The 21,542-nt window shown below is 47.0% G+C and overlaps 1 protein-coding gene and 1 long non-coding RNA gene across 19 annotated transcripts in view; one reads left to right on the plus strand and one right to left on the minus strand.

Moving 5' to 3' along the window:
* Positions 1-20,006, minus strand: part of LOC116099154 — a 26,056-nt gene extending 6,050 nt beyond the window's left edge. Inside the window, exons 1-5 of one of the 3 annotated variants that reach the window (XR_004122095.1) lie at positions 19,823-20,006; positions 12,412-12,482; positions 11,745-11,898; positions 7,000-7,193; positions 2,578-3,175 (exon numbers count right to left, since the gene is read on the minus strand). This is a non-coding gene — a long non-coding RNA (uncharacterized LOC116099154). Of the gene's footprint in view, positions 1-2,577; positions 3,176-6,999; positions 7,194-11,744; positions 11,899-12,411; positions 12,483-19,822 lie in introns of those variants that run through there. The other 2 variants (XR_004122094.1, XR_004122096.1) reach the window with 2 other exon arrangements.
* Dysf (dysferlin) overlaps positions 1-21,542 on the plus strand; it is a 201,473-nt gene that overhangs the window by 135,879 nt on the left and 44,052 nt on the right. For 8 of the 16 annotated variants that reach the window (XM_031382343.1, XM_031382345.1, XM_031382349.1 and 5 more), the window contains 5 exons: positions 4,399-4,500; positions 4,598-4,759; positions 6,621-6,786; positions 7,125-7,201; positions 12,376-12,438. In XM_031382343.1, coding sequence (XP_031238203.1) covers positions 4,399-4,500; positions 4,598-4,759; positions 6,621-6,786; positions 7,125-7,201; positions 12,376-12,438 — 570 coding nt within the window. The remainder of the gene's footprint in view (positions 1-4,398; positions 4,501-4,597; positions 4,760-6,620; positions 6,787-7,124; positions 7,202-12,375; positions 12,439-21,542) is intronic. The other 8 variants (XM_031382351.1, XM_031382347.1, XM_031382355.1 and 5 more) reach the window with 1 other exon arrangement.

Below are 21,542 nucleotides of genomic sequence, written 5' to 3' on the forward strand. Positions count from 1 at the left end.
TGTGTGGTGTGTGTGTGTGTGGTGTGTGGTGTGTGTGTGTGTGTGGTGTGTGGTGTGTGTGATGTGTGGTGTGTGTATGTGAGGGGTATGTGTATATGTGATGCGTGTGTATTATGTGTGTGTGTGTGTGTGTGTGTGTGTGTATGTCTGGATGTGTTATAGGAGTCACTTAGATATAACAGATGTCAGGGAGCAAGGCTATAAGAAGTTTCTGGAGTGTTTGGAGAAGTGGGGGGAAAGGTGAATTTTTGCCCTGAAGACTGTACCAGGTTCTTGAAGAGAATGGTCTCAGCCATGAGCAGGCACACCTAGCAAGGGCTCAGAGAGGACCTGATGATGATGGCAGAGCAGGCAATATAGTCGGCAATATAGTCAAAGAGAGCCACTTCTTTACCCACTCCTATCTCTGCTTAATCTCTTCCTTACTCCTGGTATCTTTTCACAGTCATTGCTTATTAACTCAGAGTTTCTGGTTAGCCAGGGACAATGACAAACCGAGAAATGGTTCAGGGTAATTGATATGTCTTTCAGTGGGATGAAGGTTGGGTGGACAGAGGATAAGGGGGCCATGGAGACATTGGAACATAATAAGCTTAAGTCACCAAGGAAGATTTAAATGATGAATACAGTCCAAGCAGGAAGTGGCCAGATGAAGAGGGACAGACTATTCCAGACAGATGGATGATGAGTGTCGAGTCCCAAGGTTAAAGAGAATACGGCACCTCTACTTAAGAAGGGCGATATTCTAGAGGTGGCTAGTCACTCTTTGGGAATTCAGAAGGGAAAAGTTATGTGATGAGAGAAGTCAACAGTGGCTGGAAGATGAGGGGTCTTGGGGGCCTCTTCAGGCTTTTCAAGTGTCTTGAGGACAGGGTCCCTTGAGTAGCATATCCTAGCTTCATTCCCACAGAGTGTTGTAGGCTTTGTTAGCTGAGGTGTGTGTAGAACTGGAAGCAAAGAGACTGACCACAGAGTGGGTCACTGGACATGGGGGAGGAGAAAAGAAACTTATGGATGAGGGGCCTGAAGGGGAAGAGAGGGGGAGAGGGGGAAGGAGGGGGAGGGGTACCAAGAGAGAATACACAGGACAGAGAATTAGGGAAAGGGTCAGCAGTGCTTGGTGACCAATCAGACATAGTAAGGCAGGAAGTGGGAGCCAAGTGTGGCACTGGTTGTCATGGTGGGTGCTGAGGGTGATGTATGAGATGACATTAAAGGGAACAGGTTTTGGGGAGATGGATAAAAATGTTATCATGGACAATCTAAGTGTGAGAGGCCACCAAGAAGGAGGCTTGGGTTGATTGAGTAGAAAGATGCTAGGAATGGGGCTGCGGGCTTAGGGGGGTAGACACAAGGGACATAATGCCTCTAAGCAAAGATGGCTTTTCAGGGCTCAGGGAGGAAGGAGTGGAGGTAGCCTGGCAGGTTTATCCTTGAGAGGGAGAGGGAACTGAGTAGGTGGCTATAGAAGAGACACTGAGTTCAGCTGGCAAGTACTGACATGTGACATGTGAGACGTGAGACTCTACAAGTGACCTTGGGCTGCAGACCTTGACTTGGGAGAGAAGTTTCCAGAGAAGAGGTGCTGGAGCAAAGACAGAGGGCAGAGAGGAGGACTCAGAGAAACAGTGTGGATAGATAAGAGAACCCTGGAGTGGGAAGGCAGATATGGAAGAAAGGGTAAAGGACGGGAAGCCTGGGGTGGGATGGGGTCAGGGACCTGGAGAATACCAAGGACTGGGTGCACAGTCACAGCTCTGGGTAGTGTGGCACACGTGACACAGCATTGTACTGGAGGACCGGACCTGGATGGTGTCTTACAGGCTGGGGAGAGAAGACTACCAGGAGCAGGATCCTGAGCATCTGAAGCCAAATGGCATAGGGCAAGGATGTCCTTGGAGGCCTGGGGACAGCATGGTGGACAGAGACAGTGTTGGGATGAGAGTGGTGTCCTTACGCTAAGGAAGTGGTCCCTGGATGTCCTCTAACCTCTGTCTCTGCTTCTCTCCCTCCTGCCTCCACGTGGCTGGCTCCCACAGCTGTGCACTCCTGCCTTCTTCCTGCAGGGCTTCCTCCGGAAGGGGACGGTACTATACTAACCCTTAACCTGCTTGGGCCTTCTTGCCTTCATCCTACTCAGAAGTGGGCTCCCACTGTGGGGAGTCTGGTTCTCAGGCCTTCCAGAGGATGCCATTATCACAGTGCTCCATGGAGCTAGAAGGGAAGGTGGAATCTAGCCCACAGCTAGCTGATGGTTTTCTGTGGTGATGGTCAAAGAAGTGGGTGGCTGGATGAGGAAGATTGTCCTGCCTCCTCATTTGGCAAGGCTTAGAGGCTAACACTCCCTGTTGCCAACCCCTACCTTTTGGCCTTCGTCCCACAGTAGGTTGGGCATCAGCCATGAGAGGTTAAAGTATATGCCTCTCAAAGCTTGGCTTTTAAAATAGGCCACCCTGCTGCATAGCCACCTGCAGCACACGGCTGGTGTCTTAGTGCTGTCTGGGGTTCTGTTAGTAGCTTGGCTTCTATATGGTGGTTGCACAGAATCTCTGGGGCACCTGTCTTGGGCTCTGTGGTGGTCACAGCTCCCGTGCAGGTGTGCGCAGAGGCAGCTCTGAGTGTCACTCTTCCTATACCATGTCGCCTTCTGTGTGGGCTAGGAGTAAACTAGCAGGCTTCTACTTTTGTCCTGATGGTTTAAGGGTAGCTATAAAGCCATCATTGTTCTGTGAGATGCTCCTCAAGTGACCCTTGGAAGAACAATTGGAACTCAGTGGTGCCGACAGCAATGGCAGCTGTAATTACCGTCATACCACTTACGAAGTGCTGTCTGGTGCCAGGTACTCCTCTTGTTCATCTTCTCGTTTAATTCTCAGAGTGACTTTGTTCAGCATATTGTTATTCCCTGTCTTTACGAGGACACTGAGTCACCGCTGCTGAGTAAGTTGCCCAGGCCCACACAGTGTCCGGGGCTGTCTGCTTCTGGACCTGAGGTCCTTATTGCCATGGTTCTGGGTGGTATGGAATTGTTAGTGAACCACCGGACAGGAGGTGGCCTGGAATTGATGTGAAATTTGATGTAGGCAGGGGAAGCTGGTCTTTTTCTCCGTTACTGTGGTTCTTGTCATTCATGTTGGCGAATGTCTGATGCTACAGCGTTCTTTCCGAAACAAGACTGTTGGAGAGTAAGTCAGGTAATTGCGATGCTTATTAAAGAACAACCCATTTGGTAATAGTTCATCTTTGTAACATCAAGACCTCCGTGTGGATGTGCTGTATGGGCAACGCACAATGATGGTATATCCAAGGAGGGACAGTTTCTAGTACAACCTGTATTTGCGTTTATTCTGAAGGCTTCCCACTAGGTGGCAGTGAAGTGTCTTGACCTAATAAACTTATAAAATACATGGAGTCAAAAGTCTTAAGAAAAGGGCATTTTACACTAATTGGCCTAGTAGTGCTAGTGAGCATATATGTGTTGCAGACACTCTTCTGATTGTGTGGTGCAGACTTCTCAGCTCTCGTGCTAGTGGCTGGCTAGAGACTAACCTCTGCTAATGATAGCACATGCAGAGAAGTGGAGTGACAGGAGGAGGAACAACCTTTCTTATGGATGGCAGAGCTCGTGTTCACACCCAAAGCCACCATGCTCTGGGTTCATAAACCTGAGATCATGCTCCTCTCTATTGCCTTATGTGCCACGCTCCCCACATAAGCTCTTGGTGATTCCTGCCCCTGAGCAGGCCAGTAGCACCATACGCCTCACTCATCCCCGTGCTGGTGATGGAGCCTTCTCTGGAGCACTGACGATGCTCCATGTCATATAAGGACAGTGGCCACATATCCCTGTGTCTCATTTGCCATTGCTCTGTTCTTACTGACTTCCTATGAGGATGCTCTGTTCTTGTGGAATACAGATGGGACAATAGGGTTGGTGGTTGGAGAATGTCTGGGTGGAAACCAGGGTGTGTCTCAGCTGGGGGGGAGGCATGGGAGAGCCAGGGTTGGGGGAAGTGACTGAGAGACCAAAATAGATGGGGCAGGATGGGGCAGGAGTGTGTGCATGCATGTGTCAGCATGAATACATTCATATGAGCACACATGTGTATGCTGAAGACAGGAACACATAAGTAGCTCACTGGTGTTCTGGAGCCTGTGTTGTTAGGAGAACAAACCCTTGTGCAAAGATCTGTTCGTTCTGATCCTGGATAGGATGGTGCCCAGTGGAGGCTACTCCTGCACCCTCATTTCTACTCTTGTCCACCTCAAGCCCTGTCCTTCTCCATTCCTGTGTCTCTCAATGCATGCCATTGCTTTTTGCCTGCCTGTCCATTTTTATTCTTCTGCCCTGGCCTTCCCTCACACTGTGGTCTTTTTCCCACTTGCTGTCCCATGCAGACGGAGGACACAGACTTGCCTTACCCACCACCTCAAAGGGAGGCCAACATCTACATGGTACCCCAGAACATCAAGCCAGCTCTCCAGCGTACTGCCATTGAGGTGAGCCTGGCTATGGGTCAGGGCCCGCCAGCCTGGTCTTCCCACTTCCTGCCTCAGACTTGCTCAGCTGCTCTCTCTCTCCGTCCTCTGTCCCTAGATCCTGGCCTGGGGCCTGCGGAACATGAAGAGCTATCAGATGGCCAGTGTCTCTTCCCCCAGCCTCGTGGTAGAGTGTGGTGGGCAGACAGTGCAGTCCTGTGTCATCAGAAACCTTCGGAAGAACCCCAACTTTGATGTCTGTACTCTCTTCATGGAAGTGGTGAGCCTTACCTCCTTGCTGTTCCCTTCCAGAGTCCTGAGGGGTAGAGCGACCTCATGATCCTGGCAACCCTGGGGTTCAGCTCCATCTCCCCAAAGGGACCAGGTGTGTGTGTGTGTGTGTGTGTGTATGCATCATATCATCTCTGCACTCTACTTTCCTATGAATACAGGAATCACTTCTTGTATCATTGAAGGCTTTTGTCCTGTGTACAGCACACGCTCCCCCATTTTTGCCTGATTCTGAGTCAGCAGAACCATTCTCAGGATGTCTCCTTTAGGGAAGGCTTTTATTGCTAGGCTCCTCCTGGGGAGTCCCCAGGGCTGGCCTTCAGCCATCCCTCCAAGGTTTCCCTGCCTGATTCTGTCTTAGCTTGAGCCTTGCAGGGAAACTTCGACCTCCAGTTCCCAGCTCCCTAGTTCTTGTTCCTCAGCCTCCGTCCCTGGCCATTGGACCCTCAGCTGTCAGCTCCATCTCAGATTTCAGTTTCCTTTTCCTTAGCCTTGGCCCCCCCAAACCCCAGCTCTCATTGCTCCCCTAGTTCTCAGCTTTCAGTCCCCAAACCTCCAGACCCTGGTCCCTGAGTCTTTAGTCTTGAAGCCCGTGGGTTTTCAACTATCAACCCCCGGCCCCAAGCCCTTGGCTTTCCAGCTTTTGATATTGCAGTCCTTGATCTCCAGCCATAAGCTCCCAGGCCCTGCCCCTGAGTCTTGAGTCCTCTCCTCCATCTCCCCGGCCTCTGATCCCTTAATGTTCATCCCCAGGTCCTCAGTGCCTGGCTCCTGAGTTCTTACCCTTGCCTCCTGGTTCACAGCCCTGGCTCCCAACCCTCCCGGATAGCTATCAGATTTTCAGTCCCAGCCTCCTATTCTTCAGCCCTGGGTCTCCTAGTCTGCAACCTCAACTCTCAGGGTTCCAGCACCTGACTACCCAGTTCCCATCCCCCATAGCCCTCAAATCTGCCCCCTGCCCCCCTCTGTGGTCTCAATCCAGGGTCTGCCAACCCCTGCTCCTGTCCTCCATGGTCTCCTAGCTTCTGCCTTTTCAGCCACCAACCCCAGCCCAGCCCCAAGTTCTCAGCTCCAGTCCCTGCCTCCCATTACTTCTAGTCCTCTGCCATTGGCCCTTGACTCCCAATCCCCTGCCTCCAAGTTTTCAGACCTTTAGTCCTTAGCCCCACCCCCAGCCCTAAACCCTGAACCCTGGGTTTCCCACCCCTTATCTCTCTAGTCCTCACCCCCAAGCCCTCTCCAGCTCCCTGGGCTGCTGGGGCCCAGTGGCCAGTGTAAGTCAAGTCTAAGAGAAGGAAAATGGTTTTCGAGATGAAAGCACACTAGAAATTCCAGGCCTAGTGGCTGTCAACGGGAGCCTTCTCTTGGCACAGCCAAGACGCCACTGAAGGAGTGCATATAAATTATTTCAAGTTGTGTTCAAAGTACTTTTGGGGTGGAGGGAGAGAAGAATCTAGATCTGCAAGCCAACTCCTGAGTGTCCACTTGGAGGGACTGTCTGTAAGAAATGTTGAGTTGCAGCCCAACTCCCGCCCCACCCCACACAACCCCCCAGGCAGTGCAGGTTCAGAGAACATAGACTTGCTCAGGCTTCAGACTGACCTGCGTGTGTTTGGAAGTAAAGCTATGGGAAAGCCCACCTTCACACACAACAGCTGAGGGTAGACAGAAAAGTGTGTGGCCTGTCCCACTGGCCAGCACCTGGGCTGCTGGCCCCTATTTTAGATTTTGGGCTCTTGGGGACTCTCTGTGGGTTCAGAGTCACTCTCTGCCCCTTACTCTTTCCCCTGAGAATTCCCAGAAATGAGCTGGGGGCCATGTTTAGAGCTTCCTTCTTTTCCTCTCCCCAGATGTTACCCAGAGAGGACCTCTACTGTCCCCCTATTGTGGTCAAGGTCATTGATAATCGCCAGTTTGGCCGCCGACCAGTCGTGGGTCAGTGCACCATTCGCTCCCTGGAGAACTTCCTGTGTGACCCATACTCAGCAGAGAGTCCATCCCCACAGGGTGGCCCAGGTAAGGAGCTAGAGATGGCCTTTGCTGAGTTGGCCCAGAGGTAAGGGTCATCCTTTCCTCTAGTCAGCACACCTGAACAGAGTGACCTTCTACTTGTGGGTGGGAAGCATGGTTCAAAATAGGGGGAAGAAGCAGAGGGAAGGGAATGGGTAGGAAATGTGGGAAGATGGGAGAGGTAGAATCAGGAAAGAGAAGGTATGGGAGCAGAAATACCTCTGTCAGTGTGAGGGGAGGTGAGACTGTGGGGTCTGGTGACAGTCCCCCGCTGAGTCCCTCATAGGTGTGGACTTGCTCTCCCCGCTGAGTCCCTCATAGGTGTGGACTTGCTCTCCCTGCAGATGACGTGAGCTTACTCAGCCCTGGGGAAGATGTGCTCATTGACATCGATGACAAGGAGCCTCTCATTCCTGTCCAGGTAGGATAAATGAGATGTCAGCTCCCTTCTGCCCCATTCCCAGCAAACTAGCCTTTATTTCCACAGCCTGTATTCCTCATCCCCTCTAGCTCCTCCCCTACTCTTCGCTAAGATACAGCCATTATATGCATCCCTCTATACCCTGGTGGCTGGGTGCTGCTTGATGGGAGAGCACGAGTGGGAACTTTCATTGTGATGGAGGCAGGGTTGTATAGTCCTTAGGGTAAGATCTAAACTTTTTTTTTCTGGAAGCATGTGGGAAAAATGCAACATCTATCTTGTGGCTGCACTGAAGACTTTCTGCCTGAGATCCCTCAGTGAGAAGGGAGGTGGAAGGGAGTGTCTCTTCTTAGAGGGAAGATTAGTCCCTGATCTCATGCTTGGCAGTACCTTGGGGGTGGCTTAGAGAGAGCATCTTGTGTTTAGGACTGTAGTATATTTTTCTTATCCTCCACCTCTAGGACAAAGAAGAGAGGGTTTGGGGGAGCGGCAGGTAGTGCTGGGTACTCTGCTACCAAGGACCGGCTGGTGACCACATGACATACCAAGGCAAATGTCAGGAAGCCTATGACATATTTTTCTGAAGGGAGCATTGTTCCTGTCTTGAGCTGTGGATATGCTCTATCTGCATTCCATCTAGTACTTGTCTCAAGAGAGGCAAGGAAGGAAGCCTTACTGTGAAGACTGGCCTTGAACTTGTTCAGGATGTCATGAGCTTTGTGACTGTGCATGCAGACTCACACACCTAATGCCTTGGGTACTCTTAGAGCTTCAGGCTACCTGAGGCAGAGCCTCCCAGCCTGTAGGATGGTACCCTATCTTCAGACTGCAGTGGATAGATAGGAGGTGGATAGTTGGATAGATGGTTAGATAGATGAATGAGGAGACAAGTGACCTTCAGCAAGGCTTTGTACTATTCAAGCCACCTATTAAATCTTAGCCTTGCACCTGAGAGCAAAGCTGAGTGTTAAGATGGCCTCAAGATCCCAGAGCTAAGCTCTGAAGATTTCTATGGAGATACTGGGTACCTGTTTCTGTCTCTTTCTCAATCTACTACTTCCAGGGTTTGCTCCTGGAGCCATGCTACTGTGGAGGCAGGAAGTCTTGTTCTGTGTTTTCATAGATGCTGAGAATGAACTGGAAGCTCCAATCACTATCTCTAGGCTTCTAACACTCACCAGGTCTCTGCCCTCCATTCTGTTGGCTGAGACTGTCTTTGCCCCTGTTCTCTTGCTCAGTCCGTTATCTGAGACTCAACTTATTATTGGTCACCACTTCTCTGGCAGGATCTTGGCTACAGCATCAGCTCTAGGTCCTGCATGTCTCTCTGGTCTCAGCATCTTCTCTGGACTAAATGCTGGACAGCAACCAGGTGCCTTTTTTAATGTCCCTAATCAGGACCTGATCTAGAGGAGGTATTCAGTGAGAATCTGTCTAGATGGCCAGTGAGTGGATGAATGAATAGATGCATAGATGGATGGTTAGATAGATGGATAGATAGACGGATGAATAGGTAGGTGAATAGAGACAGACAGATGGGTAGATAAATTAAGGGATGGATGAGTCAATGGGAGGAGAAATGGATGGATAGGTAGATGGATGATGAATAAGCAGATGGGTAGGTAAATGGGTTGATAGGTGAGTGGATGAGTGGATAGAAATATGGATGTGTGAATGGGTGGATGAATTGGTAAGTTGATGGGTGGGTAGGTACATGGATGGACATGGGTAGAAGGACTGGTGAACAGATGGCTGGATGGATAGCTAGGTAGGTAGATGGATAGATGTGTGAACAGATGGATGGATAGATGTATGTATGTATATATGTATGTATGTATGTATGAATAGACAGAAAACTTGTCCACCGTCTGAATGAATCTGAGGAAGAATATCTCCCAGCAGAGATACCTGAGTGAAAATTTGAGACGGCTCCACATCAATGTCAATGCAAGCTTGTGCTTTGCTTTGTTGTTGGTGGGTATTTGTTAGCTAACTGAGTCCCAACCCCTGGCTTGCCCTCGGCTCCTATTTCCTGTCCCCTTCCCAGGCCTGCCTAAGCTACGACTATGTGCAGGGCTTCCCAACTAGATTGCTGCTCTGTGTGCTACCTTCCATATCCACAGGCTTAGATAAGGAGATTGTTTTGGTCCTGTTGGCTACAAGCACAGCCAAAGATAGAGAGTGAAGAGACCAAGGCCAGACTGACTCCTGGCCCTGACATAAGTAGACACAGGGCTGGGCCTGAGAAAGAACCAGACCTAGGCCTGCGCTCTGTGTGAGCACATGGGCAGTCTGGAGAAGTGGTCAGAGAGGTGGGTGTCCAGGAGCTGAGCTGGAGATGTGACTTACCTAGGCTGGGAGGTGGCAGGAGAAAGGTGCTGGTGGTGGAAGAGGAAGAAGAAGAGAAGGAGAAGGAGAGGAGGAAGAGGAGGAGGAGGAAGAGGAAGAAGAGGCAGAAGAGCAGGAAGAGGAGGTAGAGGAGGAAGAAGAGGAGGAGGAGGAGAAGGAGGAGGAGGAGAAGGAGGAGGAGGAGGAGGAGGATAAGGAAGAAGAGGAAGAGGCAGAAGAGCAGGAGGAGGAGGTAGAAGAGGAAGAAGAGGAGGAGGAGGAGAAGGAGGAGGAGGAGAAGGAGGAGGAGGAGAAGGAGGAAGAGGAAGAAGAGACAGAAGAGCAGGAGGAGGAGGTAGAGGAGAAGGAAGAGGAGGAGGATAAGGAGAAGGAGGAGGAGGAGGAAGAAGAAGAAGAAGCAGAAGAGCAAGAGGAGGAGGTAGAGGAGGAGGAAAAGGAGGAGAAGGAGGAGGAGGAGAAGAAGGAGAAGGAGGAGGAGAAAGAGGAGGAGGAAGAGGAGAAAGAGGGTCCAGTCTGCTTTGATGGAAGAGACCTGGGCCCTATTCTTACTGAACATACCATCTGGGGAAAAGGATATGTGTGTTTACATAACAAGGTTGTGTGTATGCATGTGTGTGCATGTGTAGGTGTGTGTGTACAAGTGGTGTATGTATGGGGATGTATACATATATATATAAATATATATGTATATATTTATATATATATGTATATATATGTGCATGTATATGATGTGTGTGCGTTTGTGTGTATTCCATGCAGGTTTTAGATTGGTAGTTGGGGGTGTGATATGTATACATACACACATAAGATGTGTGTGTGTGGTGAGGTGGTATGTGTATATGTGTGTGCATTAAAAAGGTGTTTATGTGCTAAGGCTCTGTGTATCTGTGTGTGTATCTGTGTGTGTGTGTGTGTGTGCATGTGGTGAAGTAGCATGTATGTGGTAAGGTGGTGGTATGTGTATAGTAAAGTGTATGCATGTATGAGGTGAGGTGAGGTAGTATGTGTATATATGTGGTAAGGTTGGTATGTGTGTAGTGAAGTGGGCAAACATGTGGTAAGGTGGTATATGTGTATGTGATCTGGTCTGGTGGTGTGTATGCCTATTGTAGGTATGTGCTGATACGTCAATGGTTGGTGTGTGTGTGTGTGTGTGTGTGTGTGTGTGTGTGGTGAGGTATGTGTATGTGGTAAGCTGTTATGTGTGTGCACTTGTGTGGTATGTGTATTACTGAGGATACACCTGGAAGGTGGCATGGAGGAGCCCTGAGAAGGTGGGGAGGACCTTCTCTCCCATGGTGGGCTGAGGTGTGAGCAGCTCTCAGGCTCAGGCTAATTTGGAGCTAACTGCTCCACTTTTAGTCTTCAGACTGCCATGAAGGTGGAAACACAGCCCCAGAATTGGAGCAGCAAATTATGGCCACAGCCCCAGGGGAACGTGTAATTTCTGCAGCTGCACAAGGCTTTGGCACTATGTTTAGCCACATGTGTTCCTTGTGCTCTGGTGACCTGCCTGTCCCCCTCTCACCTTCTTTAAAAAGGAACAATTTCAAAATAACACCAAGGCCTCTGAAAGATCAGGCCAAGAAAGAGAGGGACAGGACCATCTTTGGCCACCTGGGGCCTGCTGGTGGCATGCACCAGTCTATTCTGGAAGGCTCTACTATACCTAGTATTGGCTAGCAGCCCTGGCTGGTGGCTGGTTGCCATTTAATCTGCCTGCCTTCCTAGACTTGGGCTCTGGAGCTCCTCAGTAATGCTTCTTCCACAGAAGGAAGAGAGAGTCTCAAGCCCACTGAGATCTCAGCAGGGCCTCTCCTACACTTCTGCCTTAGGCCTTCCCTCCTGTATAGGAAGGGAGTCTGACTTGGGATTCACCTTTTTAGGGTGGGGTCCTCTTGGAGCCTTAGGGTCCCTGAGAAGGAGGTTGGTGCTGGTGGCTGTGGTCCCCAGTACTCCATGCCTTCTCCAGACCCCCTGTTGCAGGGTCTCTCCCTCCCTCTCTCCCTCTCTCCTTCTCTTCTTCTCTCCTCCCCTCCCTTCCTCCCTCCCTTCCCCTCTCTCTCTCCCTCCCTCCCTCTCTCCCTCTCTGCCTCCCTCCCTCCCTCCCCCTCTCTGTCTGTCTGTCTGTCTGTCTGTCTGTCTGTCTCTGCTGTTTCCTTTTCCCTCTGCCCCTCTGTCCAGCTGTATCCACCTGCTGTTCTGCTGGGGAGCCATTTCTAGGATAGGCAGCAAGGTTGTACTGTGAGACTCCTCCAGCTTCTTTCGTGTAGGTCTGGGGAGCCATGTGGTCCCCTGCTTCTGGGAGATGGAAGCTGAGGGCTTTACCCTTCCTTGGCTACTCTGCCCTGCAGGCATGGGTATGTTAGTGACAGAAGGAGCAAATGGAGGGAAGGTGGAGGCTGGGAATGTCTCCGGAGCAGGCAGATTTAAGAAAGAGTGGCTGGGTAGGTGGCACCTTCAAGTGTGGCAGCAAAGGCTGTAAAATAAAACAGCAGCAGGAGACCAAACTAGGCTGGCAAGGCCTTTGTCACATTCAGACTGATTCACCACTCACTGTCACTCTGGGTCATTGAGATTCAAGGAGGTTGTGGAACTGTCCAAGGTCACATAAATGGTTGGACCATGGAGCCAGGCAAGTCCAACTGGGGAAAGCACACTCTTCCCACAGCTGGGGCAGAGAGTGCCTGGGGAGGGCGGGATGGAAGGATGGATGGAGGGAGCAAAGGAGAACCCCACTCCCTCAGAACTGGCCAACCTTCCCTCTCACAGGTCCTCAAATCTCACCCCCAATCCTGTTGCTAACTGGCATGTTTAATTTGTAGCTTGCAGATGGGCTGTCAAGCTTGGGCCCCACTAACCTGATGCCTTCTCCGTCCAGTCCTCATGTATGTATTGCTCACTATTTGTTGGCTCAATTTTCTTTGCATATCTGGGAATAAAAACGAGGGTAGGGAGGAGAGGAGAACTTTCTGATCCTGGTGCGGTCATGGAGGGGTGGGAGGAAGCTCTGGGGTGCAAACCTAGAAATCTCTGGCTCTGATTAGTCTCCTGCCCTCCTGAACCATACTTCAGTCCTGGTTACCTGTGTGGGCTGGGGTTGAGTGTGGCTGCTAGGGCCAGAGGAAGCAGGTAGGTCCCTAGCTTCAACTCTGCCCTCTGGGGCTGAGCCTAGGAAGGCTCTTTAAATGGCTTTTCCTGTTCCTCTCACAGCATGAGTATGGGTATGGCTGAGGACTCCCAGTGAGTCCTGATATATTCTGAGTCCAGATGGTTGGGACAATGTCAACGCTGTGGTACCCAGTAGGACTATTTTCTTTCTGTCTGCTGATCTACCAGATTCAAGCTTCTCTCCAAGTTACCTTTTGTGAACATACAGAAAACAGAACATCAGCATCTCTATCAGCATCACCATCCAATGCTAGAACTGTTTAGGTGCATCCATGTTATTTTATACTTGTGTAGACTTTGTGTTTTACAGTGTTGGAATCATTGTCCTTCCTTATGCATTAAAAACCTTGAAGATACAATGTAAATGCTCTCCTACTATTTTTAAAAGTATGGCTGAATGTAGCGTACAGCGTTTCAAAATACATCATTGGCCACTTGATTTATTAATTCTCACTGCTGTCCTCTTTTACATCTCTAGACTTAGTTAGGTGTTTGGTAACCTTTGTCACTATTACCAATGGAGTACCTCTTTTTTATGATAATAATTCTTACCAGGAAATTCCTCTCCTCTCTTCTCCTCTCCTCTCCTCTCCTCTCCTCTCCTCTCCTCTCCTCTTCTCTTTCTCCCCTCTTCTCTTCTTCCCTTCTTGTCTCACCTCCTCTCTCCTCTTCATCTCTCCTCTCTTTGCCTCCCCTCCCTTCCCCTCCTCTACTCTTCTCACCTTCACCCTCTCTTTCTCTCCCATTCTCTCTCTTCTGTTAAACCCAGGGCTTTGTGTATGCAAGTGCTGTACCACTGAGCTGCACCCCTAGCTCAGGAAACAGTACTTTTACATACACATTGCAACTGTCTCATTATTAAGCCCTCTCCTTGAACCTTATTGATTTAAGAAAATTTCTAGATTGATAAGACTGTTCAAACAAGCATGGATTTATTCCTCACAGATGGAACTCTATTATTACTCATTTCAGAATAATATTTGACAGTAGAAGTGCCATTGAGCAAAGTTATTTGACCATTAATTAATGAGAATTGTTTATTATTTTCTTTTAATGGTGGTGACAATTAGCTGTTTCCTAATCATAGTCTTGGCTTTGTCAAGATTTTGTCTTCTACTGATAGTTTTCTAATAGCTTAAAATTGCAATGAGGACTGTAGGTGATGGTTCAGTGGGTAAGATTGCTTCATGCACAAGCATGAAGACCCAAGTTCACATCCTCAGACCCACATAAAAATCCAGGCACAGCCATATGAGCCTATAACCTGTGTGGAAGGTGTGGTAGCAGAGACAGCAGGATCCCTGGGGCTGGCTGGTGACCATCTTAGCTTCAGCTTCAATGAAAGATCCTGTGTCAAGGTACAGAGTGGTAAAGCAGGACACTTGATGTCTTTCTTCAGCCTTCACATGAGCACATGGCTTGCATACCTGCACATACATGTGTGTATAACCCCGCCCCCACCACATCCACACACAAAGGAATAGTAGGTTTAAGAGTTCCATTTTAATCAGTGTCACTTGGCATCTATCAAGATGATACTTTTTTTTTTTAGAATTTGGTTTTTTTAAAGATATATTTATTTTATTTATATGATTATACAGTAGCTGTCTTCAGAGACAACAGAAGAGGGCATCGGATCCCATTACAGATGGTTGTGAGCCACCATGTGGTTGCTGGGAATTGAACTCAAGACCTCTGGAAGAACAGTCAGTGCTCTTAACCACTGAGCTATCTCTCCAGCCCGATACTTTTCTTTACATTATTTCTGATTCTATAAAGCATAATCACCCCCATGTTCCAGGGGTAAACCCAAGTCTCTAAGTCTGTCAAGGATCCATAGCTTACAAAGGCTGAAATCCTTTTCTCTGACACAGACAAGTGGTCAGCTGGCCGTTGGCGATGGTGGGTTAGACTGGGTCATTGACACTCCTCACATTGGACATTGACATGCAGGTTCCCCACTATTGTGTGTGTTTATCTCCCAGCCTTGGGACACAAGCCAAGCTCCCTTTGGATCTGGATGTGCCAAATGTCCTCTCTTCACTTAAAACCACAGCCAGCATGCACTATCTATGAATTTTAGCCTTTCATTTATTAATGTTTGAGAAGAATGGAATGGTATGACAACATCTGAGTGTAGAGTCCTTGAAAATTTAAAATCTGACTGCCGTCTTTATGCCACTTTGTTTGTACTTAAAAAAAAAAAAAAGAGCTGAGAGCATTACGTTCAAATTTTATAGTTTTTGTCATATCTATGTCATTGCGTTTTTAGTGTTGCTGGCACAGAGAGGTTGGAAGGAGACACATTTGACTGTGGTCACAGACACAGCTTGCTTGCCAGAGCCTCTGAGGGTGTGCAAGAGCAGCTCCATGTCTTCAACGGCACTGACGGGTGTCTATCTGGGTCAAGGGGACATTATATCATGACATTTGAGTTTGCTGACACTTACTTAGAGTTTCCACATGTTACTTTGAGCAGTTTCGGTCCGGCTTTGATGTTAGAATTACCTTAGCTCCTGGCGTGTCCTCCACACCTGCTGCTACTGCCTCAACTGCTTAGCAGTCACTGCAGCTTAAGCACCGATTTCTTTTTAATCTCTATGCCCGCCCCACTGCGTGTGTGTGTGTGCATGTGTGTGTGTGTGTGTGTGTGTGTGTGTGTGTGTGTGTGTGTGTACTCCCATACATTGTAGGCTAGATCTGCATAGGGAGGAGAACATGCAGTTTTTGTTTTTCTGTGCTTGCTTGGTAATATACGTTTCAGATCTGTCCATGTTCCTGCAAGTGTTATGATTGTGTTTTTCTTTACAGCTAGCTGAATAGAACTCTGCTGTGCAGATGTACCACATTTTCATTACTGGTTCATTTGCCGATGCATATCTAAGCTGGCTCTGTTCCTTGTTCTTAAGAGGTACACTTTCCAGTTAGTTGTGACTTGTGTTTAAGAATCAGTACTCTGAGCTTGGCGGTGGTGGTGCATGCTTTTAATCCCAGCACTTGGGAGGCAGAGACAGGTGGATTTCTGAGTTTGAGGCCAGCCTGGTCTACTGAGTGAGTTCCAGGACATCCAGAGCTACACAGAGAAACCCTGTCTCAAAACAAACAAACAAACAAAAACAAAAACAAAAAACAAAACAAAAACAAATAAACAAAAATCAGTACTCACTCATGCTGGTCTTATTTTCAAAACCTTTCCTAAGATTCTTATTCATCTTACTGACTCAACTTTTAGGCAGTTACATTACTTGTGATTAACCAGTTATGCTTCTTCTTTTTTGTCTTTTCTATTTTTATTGTTTTCTTTCTTGTCTTACTGTACTGGCTAGGTCTATAGTTGAAATGTGTTATGGGATACATTTTTGAAAGTATTATTTCTGTTCCTATTTTTTTAGAAAAATGAATATTTTTGGTTCATCAAGGAGTATGAAACTTATGAGGTGAACTGCAACTTGGTCGTTAATGTTTGTTATCAGGAACGCTGTTTCATTGAAAGCTTTTCATGCAACCCATGAAATGGTCACGTGATTTCCATGGTCATGTGACTTTTCTCCTTTGCTCTGTTAATGTGACTCACTTTCACTTACTTTCCTTTTCTTTCAGTTCAGAAACATCCTGGTATGCTTCAAACAAACCAACATGGTCAAGATTTTCCTGCATTGCCAGATTCTATTTGCAGAGATTTAGCTCCCTGTCTTCCTTCCTTCATTCCTTCCTCTCTCTCTCTCTCTCTCTCTCTCTCTTTCTCTCTCTCTCTCTCTGTCTCTCTCTTTCTTACCTAGCCAGGCTTACATATCCTGGAACTTACAGAGATCTGTCTGCTTCTTCCTCCTGAGTGCTGGGACTTAAGGCACATGCTCTGCTGGGGGATTTCTTTTTGCACCAGTTTTGGGGAATGATAACAGCTTGAAACTTCTCCTTTCATGTCCTCCATTTCTTAGCATCTAGGTGACAATCACCATATAAAGCCTGGGTGACAATGAGCTTTCTCTGTCTTCTAAGAAGACAGAAAAAACCTGGCATCATCATTTGTCTGTGCTTGACAAAGTCACTTGTAAAGCTGTCTAGACCTGGCATTCTTCTCAGGATATTTTAAATTGCTGTTGTAATTTTAAGAGTATTTATAGGACCTCTGAGATTTTCTTCTTCTAGGTGAGTCACTTTTGGTGATTTATATTTTATAGGAATGTATCCATTCCTTCTGCAAATATTGGCATAGCATTTTTTGTAATGCCCTCTTAACTTTTCTAGTTTTTTACTCCTCCCTCTAGCCATGTCTCCTTCATTTTCAGGATTTTATTTTTCTAGTCAGACTTTGTCAGATTGTTTTAATCATTTTCAAGGAATCCCAGTTTCCCAGTCAATCTTCTGTTTTGCTTCCTTGTTTCGTAGCTGATTAGTTTATTATTATTATTTCCTTCCTCCCATTTGGGGGGGTGTTTATTATATTTTTAACCTCTATGTAAACATTGAAGGCTGTAAAATTCTCTGGTAAGTATTGTGTTATGCTTCCCACAGGACTTGGCAAGTAGTATTTTTGCCATTTTTCTGTTCTGAATATTTTCTTATTTCTGTTATTTCATTTTGACACCTGAGTTGTCTAAAAATAATTTGGAAGTCCCTAAATTATATTTTAGGTTATCTTTCTGTTGTTTTTGTTAATACTGGCTTAGCTTAGCTGTCCTATGGTCCAGAGTCTGTGTGCAATAATACTTAGAAATGACCTTTATGGCCCAGAAAAAGGTCCATTTTTATAACTGTCTTGTGGAAGCTTGAAGAATGTGTATTCTTCAAATGTGTTTTACAGGCTACAGAGCCATTTAAAAACACTTTGTTAATGTGATATTCAAACTTGGATTACTTAGTTTTGTCTTATTTTTAAAAACTCTGTGTGTGTGTGTGTGTGTGTATCTGTGTCTGTGTGTGGGTATGTGCACACAACTGCAGGTGCCCGTGGAGGCCAGCAGAGGGCGTCTGATCTCCAGAAGCTGTAGTCACAGGGGGTTGTGAGCCACCTCAATTTAACTTGGATCACAAGAGAAGTTTACACAAGGTTTACTATACACAGTGCACAGGGCCATAGGCCTGGCTGGTCTGGAACTTGCTAAGTAGACCAGGCTGGCTTCAAGCTCACAGTTATGTGCTTCTGCTTCCTAAAGACTGGGATTAAAGAATACTCCTTGGATTTTCCATTTTTCGAAAATGTATCATCCTTTCATTTTAAAAAACTGATTATTTGGATTGTTTGCCATCTTACTTTGTATTTCTATTGGCTTTATCTTCTCTCTCTCTCTCTCTCTCTCTCTTTCTCTCTCTCTTCATCTATCCCTCTCTCCCCTGGTATTGAGGATTGAATTCAGGGGCTTGAGCATGACAAATAGGCACCCTACTAATGAGTGACATCTCCAGGACAGACAGACAGACAGACAGACAGACAGACAGACACCCCCCCCCACACACCCCTCTGTTTCTCTCTCCCCCCTCAATATGTAAGTATCTTCCCTCCTTTCATGCCCCCTCTCACTTGCCCTTGTAAAGTTGTGTGTCACTTTTATTCCTTTAGTGTCTGGTGTAGAGTTCTTTCTATTTGTTGTTTGGGACAGGCTCTCACTAGGTTACCCAGGTTAGCCCTAGCTTGAGATTTTCCTGCCACAGTCTCCTAAATAAAGGGATTACAAGTGTGTACCACATCCACCTTATTTTAATTGTAGCCTGCATCTCTGACATAGCGAAGCCTAAATGCAGTTCATAGGTCCAGCTTCTCCAGAGTCTGACTATGAACTCAGACGGCTCTCCCAAGAGTTTCACAGCTTCCTTGGGCATTTTAGTTCCATCTTATAACTGCATTTAAGCCTGCTTTTATTTTATTGAGTAATCAATCTTCTCGAAGCTCAGTTCACATTTACCGTCCCTCGGTGTGGCAACCTCCGCCCTCCCATTTTACTCTTTCTTTAAGTAGAATCTGTTGAAATTCTTATGTGGGAGCCAGCTTATTTTAGGCTTTTCCACTTCCTGAGTGTCTGAAGATGCTTTTATTTCACCCCGTTTTGAGGACTCGATTTCACCGACGTTATTTCTGTCAACACCGTCTCTGGCATCAGCTGCGATCCTGTCATTCTAACTCTGAAGACTTTTCCATTTTCACTTGTTTTGGGTAGTTCTCAGTTGTCATCTCTTCAAATACTATTTTTTATCCCACCCCCAACATTCCCTCTGGAGCTCTGAGGGGACACACCATCAGCTATCTCCAATCTCTGTGCCAACTGAATCTGCATGTTACATCTGATACTTCACCTGTGGCTTCTGCATTCACAGGTACAAATAGCACAGGTTGAGAATATTTAAAAGATGATTGTGTCCATGGCAAACACACACAGACACTTCCCCCACTCAATGCATTTGCTTCACACTGAGCACCACAAGTAATCTAGAGGTGATGGACAGCACACAGGAAGATGTGTGTAGGTTATATGCAAATTATGCGTGATCATGGCAAGGGCCTGTTTCTTCAGTTTATGACCACCCAGGGGTCCTGCAGAAACTGGGCCTTACTCTATTAATTTTTTTCTTTTTAAAAGTTCTTAAAAAGTACTTATGTATGTGCATGTGTGTGTATCCGTATGCATGCAAGTGTCCACAGAAGCCAGAAGAATGGGAACTGGAGTTATAGGCAATTTCGAGCCATCTCATGTGGGTGCTGGGAACCAAACGGATCGTCTGGAAGAGCTGCAAGCATTCTTAACTGCTGAGCATATCTTCAGCCTTGGGAATGCATTTTTTTTTAAAAAAATGATTTATTGTATTTTTAAAATATATGTACCTGTGTGTGTTATGTGCATGGCAGTGCTGGTGGCCAAAAAGGCCTGAGGGATTGGATCCCCCTCATTTGGGAGGTCTGGATTATTGTGCTGGAAACTGAACTGGGGTCCTCTCCTAAGCACAGTGTCAGTTCCTAACTGCTGAGCCATCTTCCCAGTACCAGTGTTCGTTTCTTGATGTTATCCTTATGCTGATTCCTGAAGACGCATCTTCTATTTACTTAGTGTTACTCGTCTCTGAGCTGATATTTAACCCGGCTTACCCAGTTTGTCACCCGAGGCTTACGTTTTTTACTTTTGGATGTTCTTTCTTCTTCAGTCTGTTTAGTTTTGAAGGTCTCTGTCTGCCTTTTGTTTCCTGGAGAGTCCTTTGGTTCACATGGTATTTCTGACACTTCCGCTTTCTGTTCTCACGGGTCCGCTTCTGCAGTTGGTTCTCCCTTCCTGGCGCTTGCTTGTGGTGTCTGTTCCTCATGTGTTCACTATTTTTTGATTGTGAACTCATGCTCTTTGGAACTTTATCTGAGAATTCTTTGAGGCCTGGATGGAAGTCACATTCTTCCAGAGACGATGTGTGTTTACTTTTACCCGGAGTCTGGAGACACTACAAACCCAGATTCACTAAAACTAAATGTTCAGCCGTGGCTTTTGGGGTCCCATAGTCAGTATGCGTTTGGCTCCTCATGTCTCCAGATTTTTCCTTTCTTGTTTGCTGTGGAAGATTTCCTTATGCCCTCATCATCTCCAGAGTGAACCAAAAAGGTTTAAAGATGTCTGTTGGTGTGATGGACTTTCTGGGAAGATTTCGCTGGTTGTCTAGTTTGTCCTTTAGTTGGAAATTAAAATCTGTTTCAGTTTTAAGTCTGACAGCCCTGTTTTCTATCAAGCAGGTTATATCTCCTTCAGGACCCCACGCTCTGATTTCCTGTCTGTGGCATCTTCTCCAGTCTTCCTACGAACATGAGCAAAGCCATAGCGTTTCTTCTGGTTCTTCAGGTCTTTGGCTGGGAGAGACAATTTTTTCATCCCTCAGATTGCTTCCTTCTTGTGACCCCCAAGGCCATCTTCCTGTCATTTGCTTAGCCTTACAGGGGGGCATTCTTACTTGTCAAGCACTGGAAGACAGAACCCAAGGAAAGTTCTGCCTGTGAATGCACAGACCTTTTTTTTTTTTTGTTTGTTTTGTTTTTTGTTTTGTTTTGTTTTTTAAGCCATTTCAGATCAAAGAAAGATGGAGATGGTTTTAGAGTTGCTAGACTTTTACTTTGCCAGTTGGGAGTCTAACAGGCTGGGAGAAATGAGGAGGAACCCAGAACCACAAGCACCTACCACAGGCTTTTCTGTGAGCTGAAGACTTCTGTGTTCACTGTGGCAGTCAGCAGTATCTAGCAAAGTCAGAACCACGGGTACTTGCTCATGCATCCCAGTGGAAGAGCTTCCGAAGTAAAGCAGGACTGACCTTCTGCAGTAGCCCATCTGGGCAGGGATATTACTTGGGGAAACTTCCTACAGTGTTGTTGAGTAGACTCTAAAGTCTGTGATGTCCAAGCATTTACATGAAGAATGCCAGTTTGCATTTGCAGAGAGAACAATGGCTTTTGGATCAAGAGACTGGATACTGGTCTAGCTCATGGCCTCCCTGTAGGCTCAGCAAGTAGAGAGGCGACTTGTGCTTAGGAGTAGGCAAGATTAATGGTAGCTGACCAAGAACGGCAGGCACATCTCTCTTCAAAAGTGGGCACAGCTTTATTGCTTGGAGCCTCGCTTCCCTGACGATGCGTGTATAAACAGGGTTAGTATTCAAGGCTGACTTCTTTCTCCACTCCTTCAGGATAGCTCACGTGCTTCTCTCATTTTCAATCCCCACATTCTTCTCACTTAGCAGTAAGTCCTCTATGAGAGGACATTCTTTCCTATTGAGGTGATTTTTCCTCTCCTTGTCCTGACCTAGCACTCATTTAGATCAAGGTCACTTTCTCCAGGGACAGCCTGAATTCCCTCTATTC

Source organism: Mastomys coucha, unplaced genomic scaffold (assembly GCF_008632895.1).
Source record: "Mastomys coucha isolate ucsf_1 unplaced genomic scaffold, UCSF_Mcou_1 pScaffold20, whole genome shotgun sequence".
Classification (NCBI taxonomy): domain Eukaryota; kingdom Metazoa; phylum Chordata; class Mammalia; order Rodentia; family Muridae; genus Mastomys; species Mastomys coucha.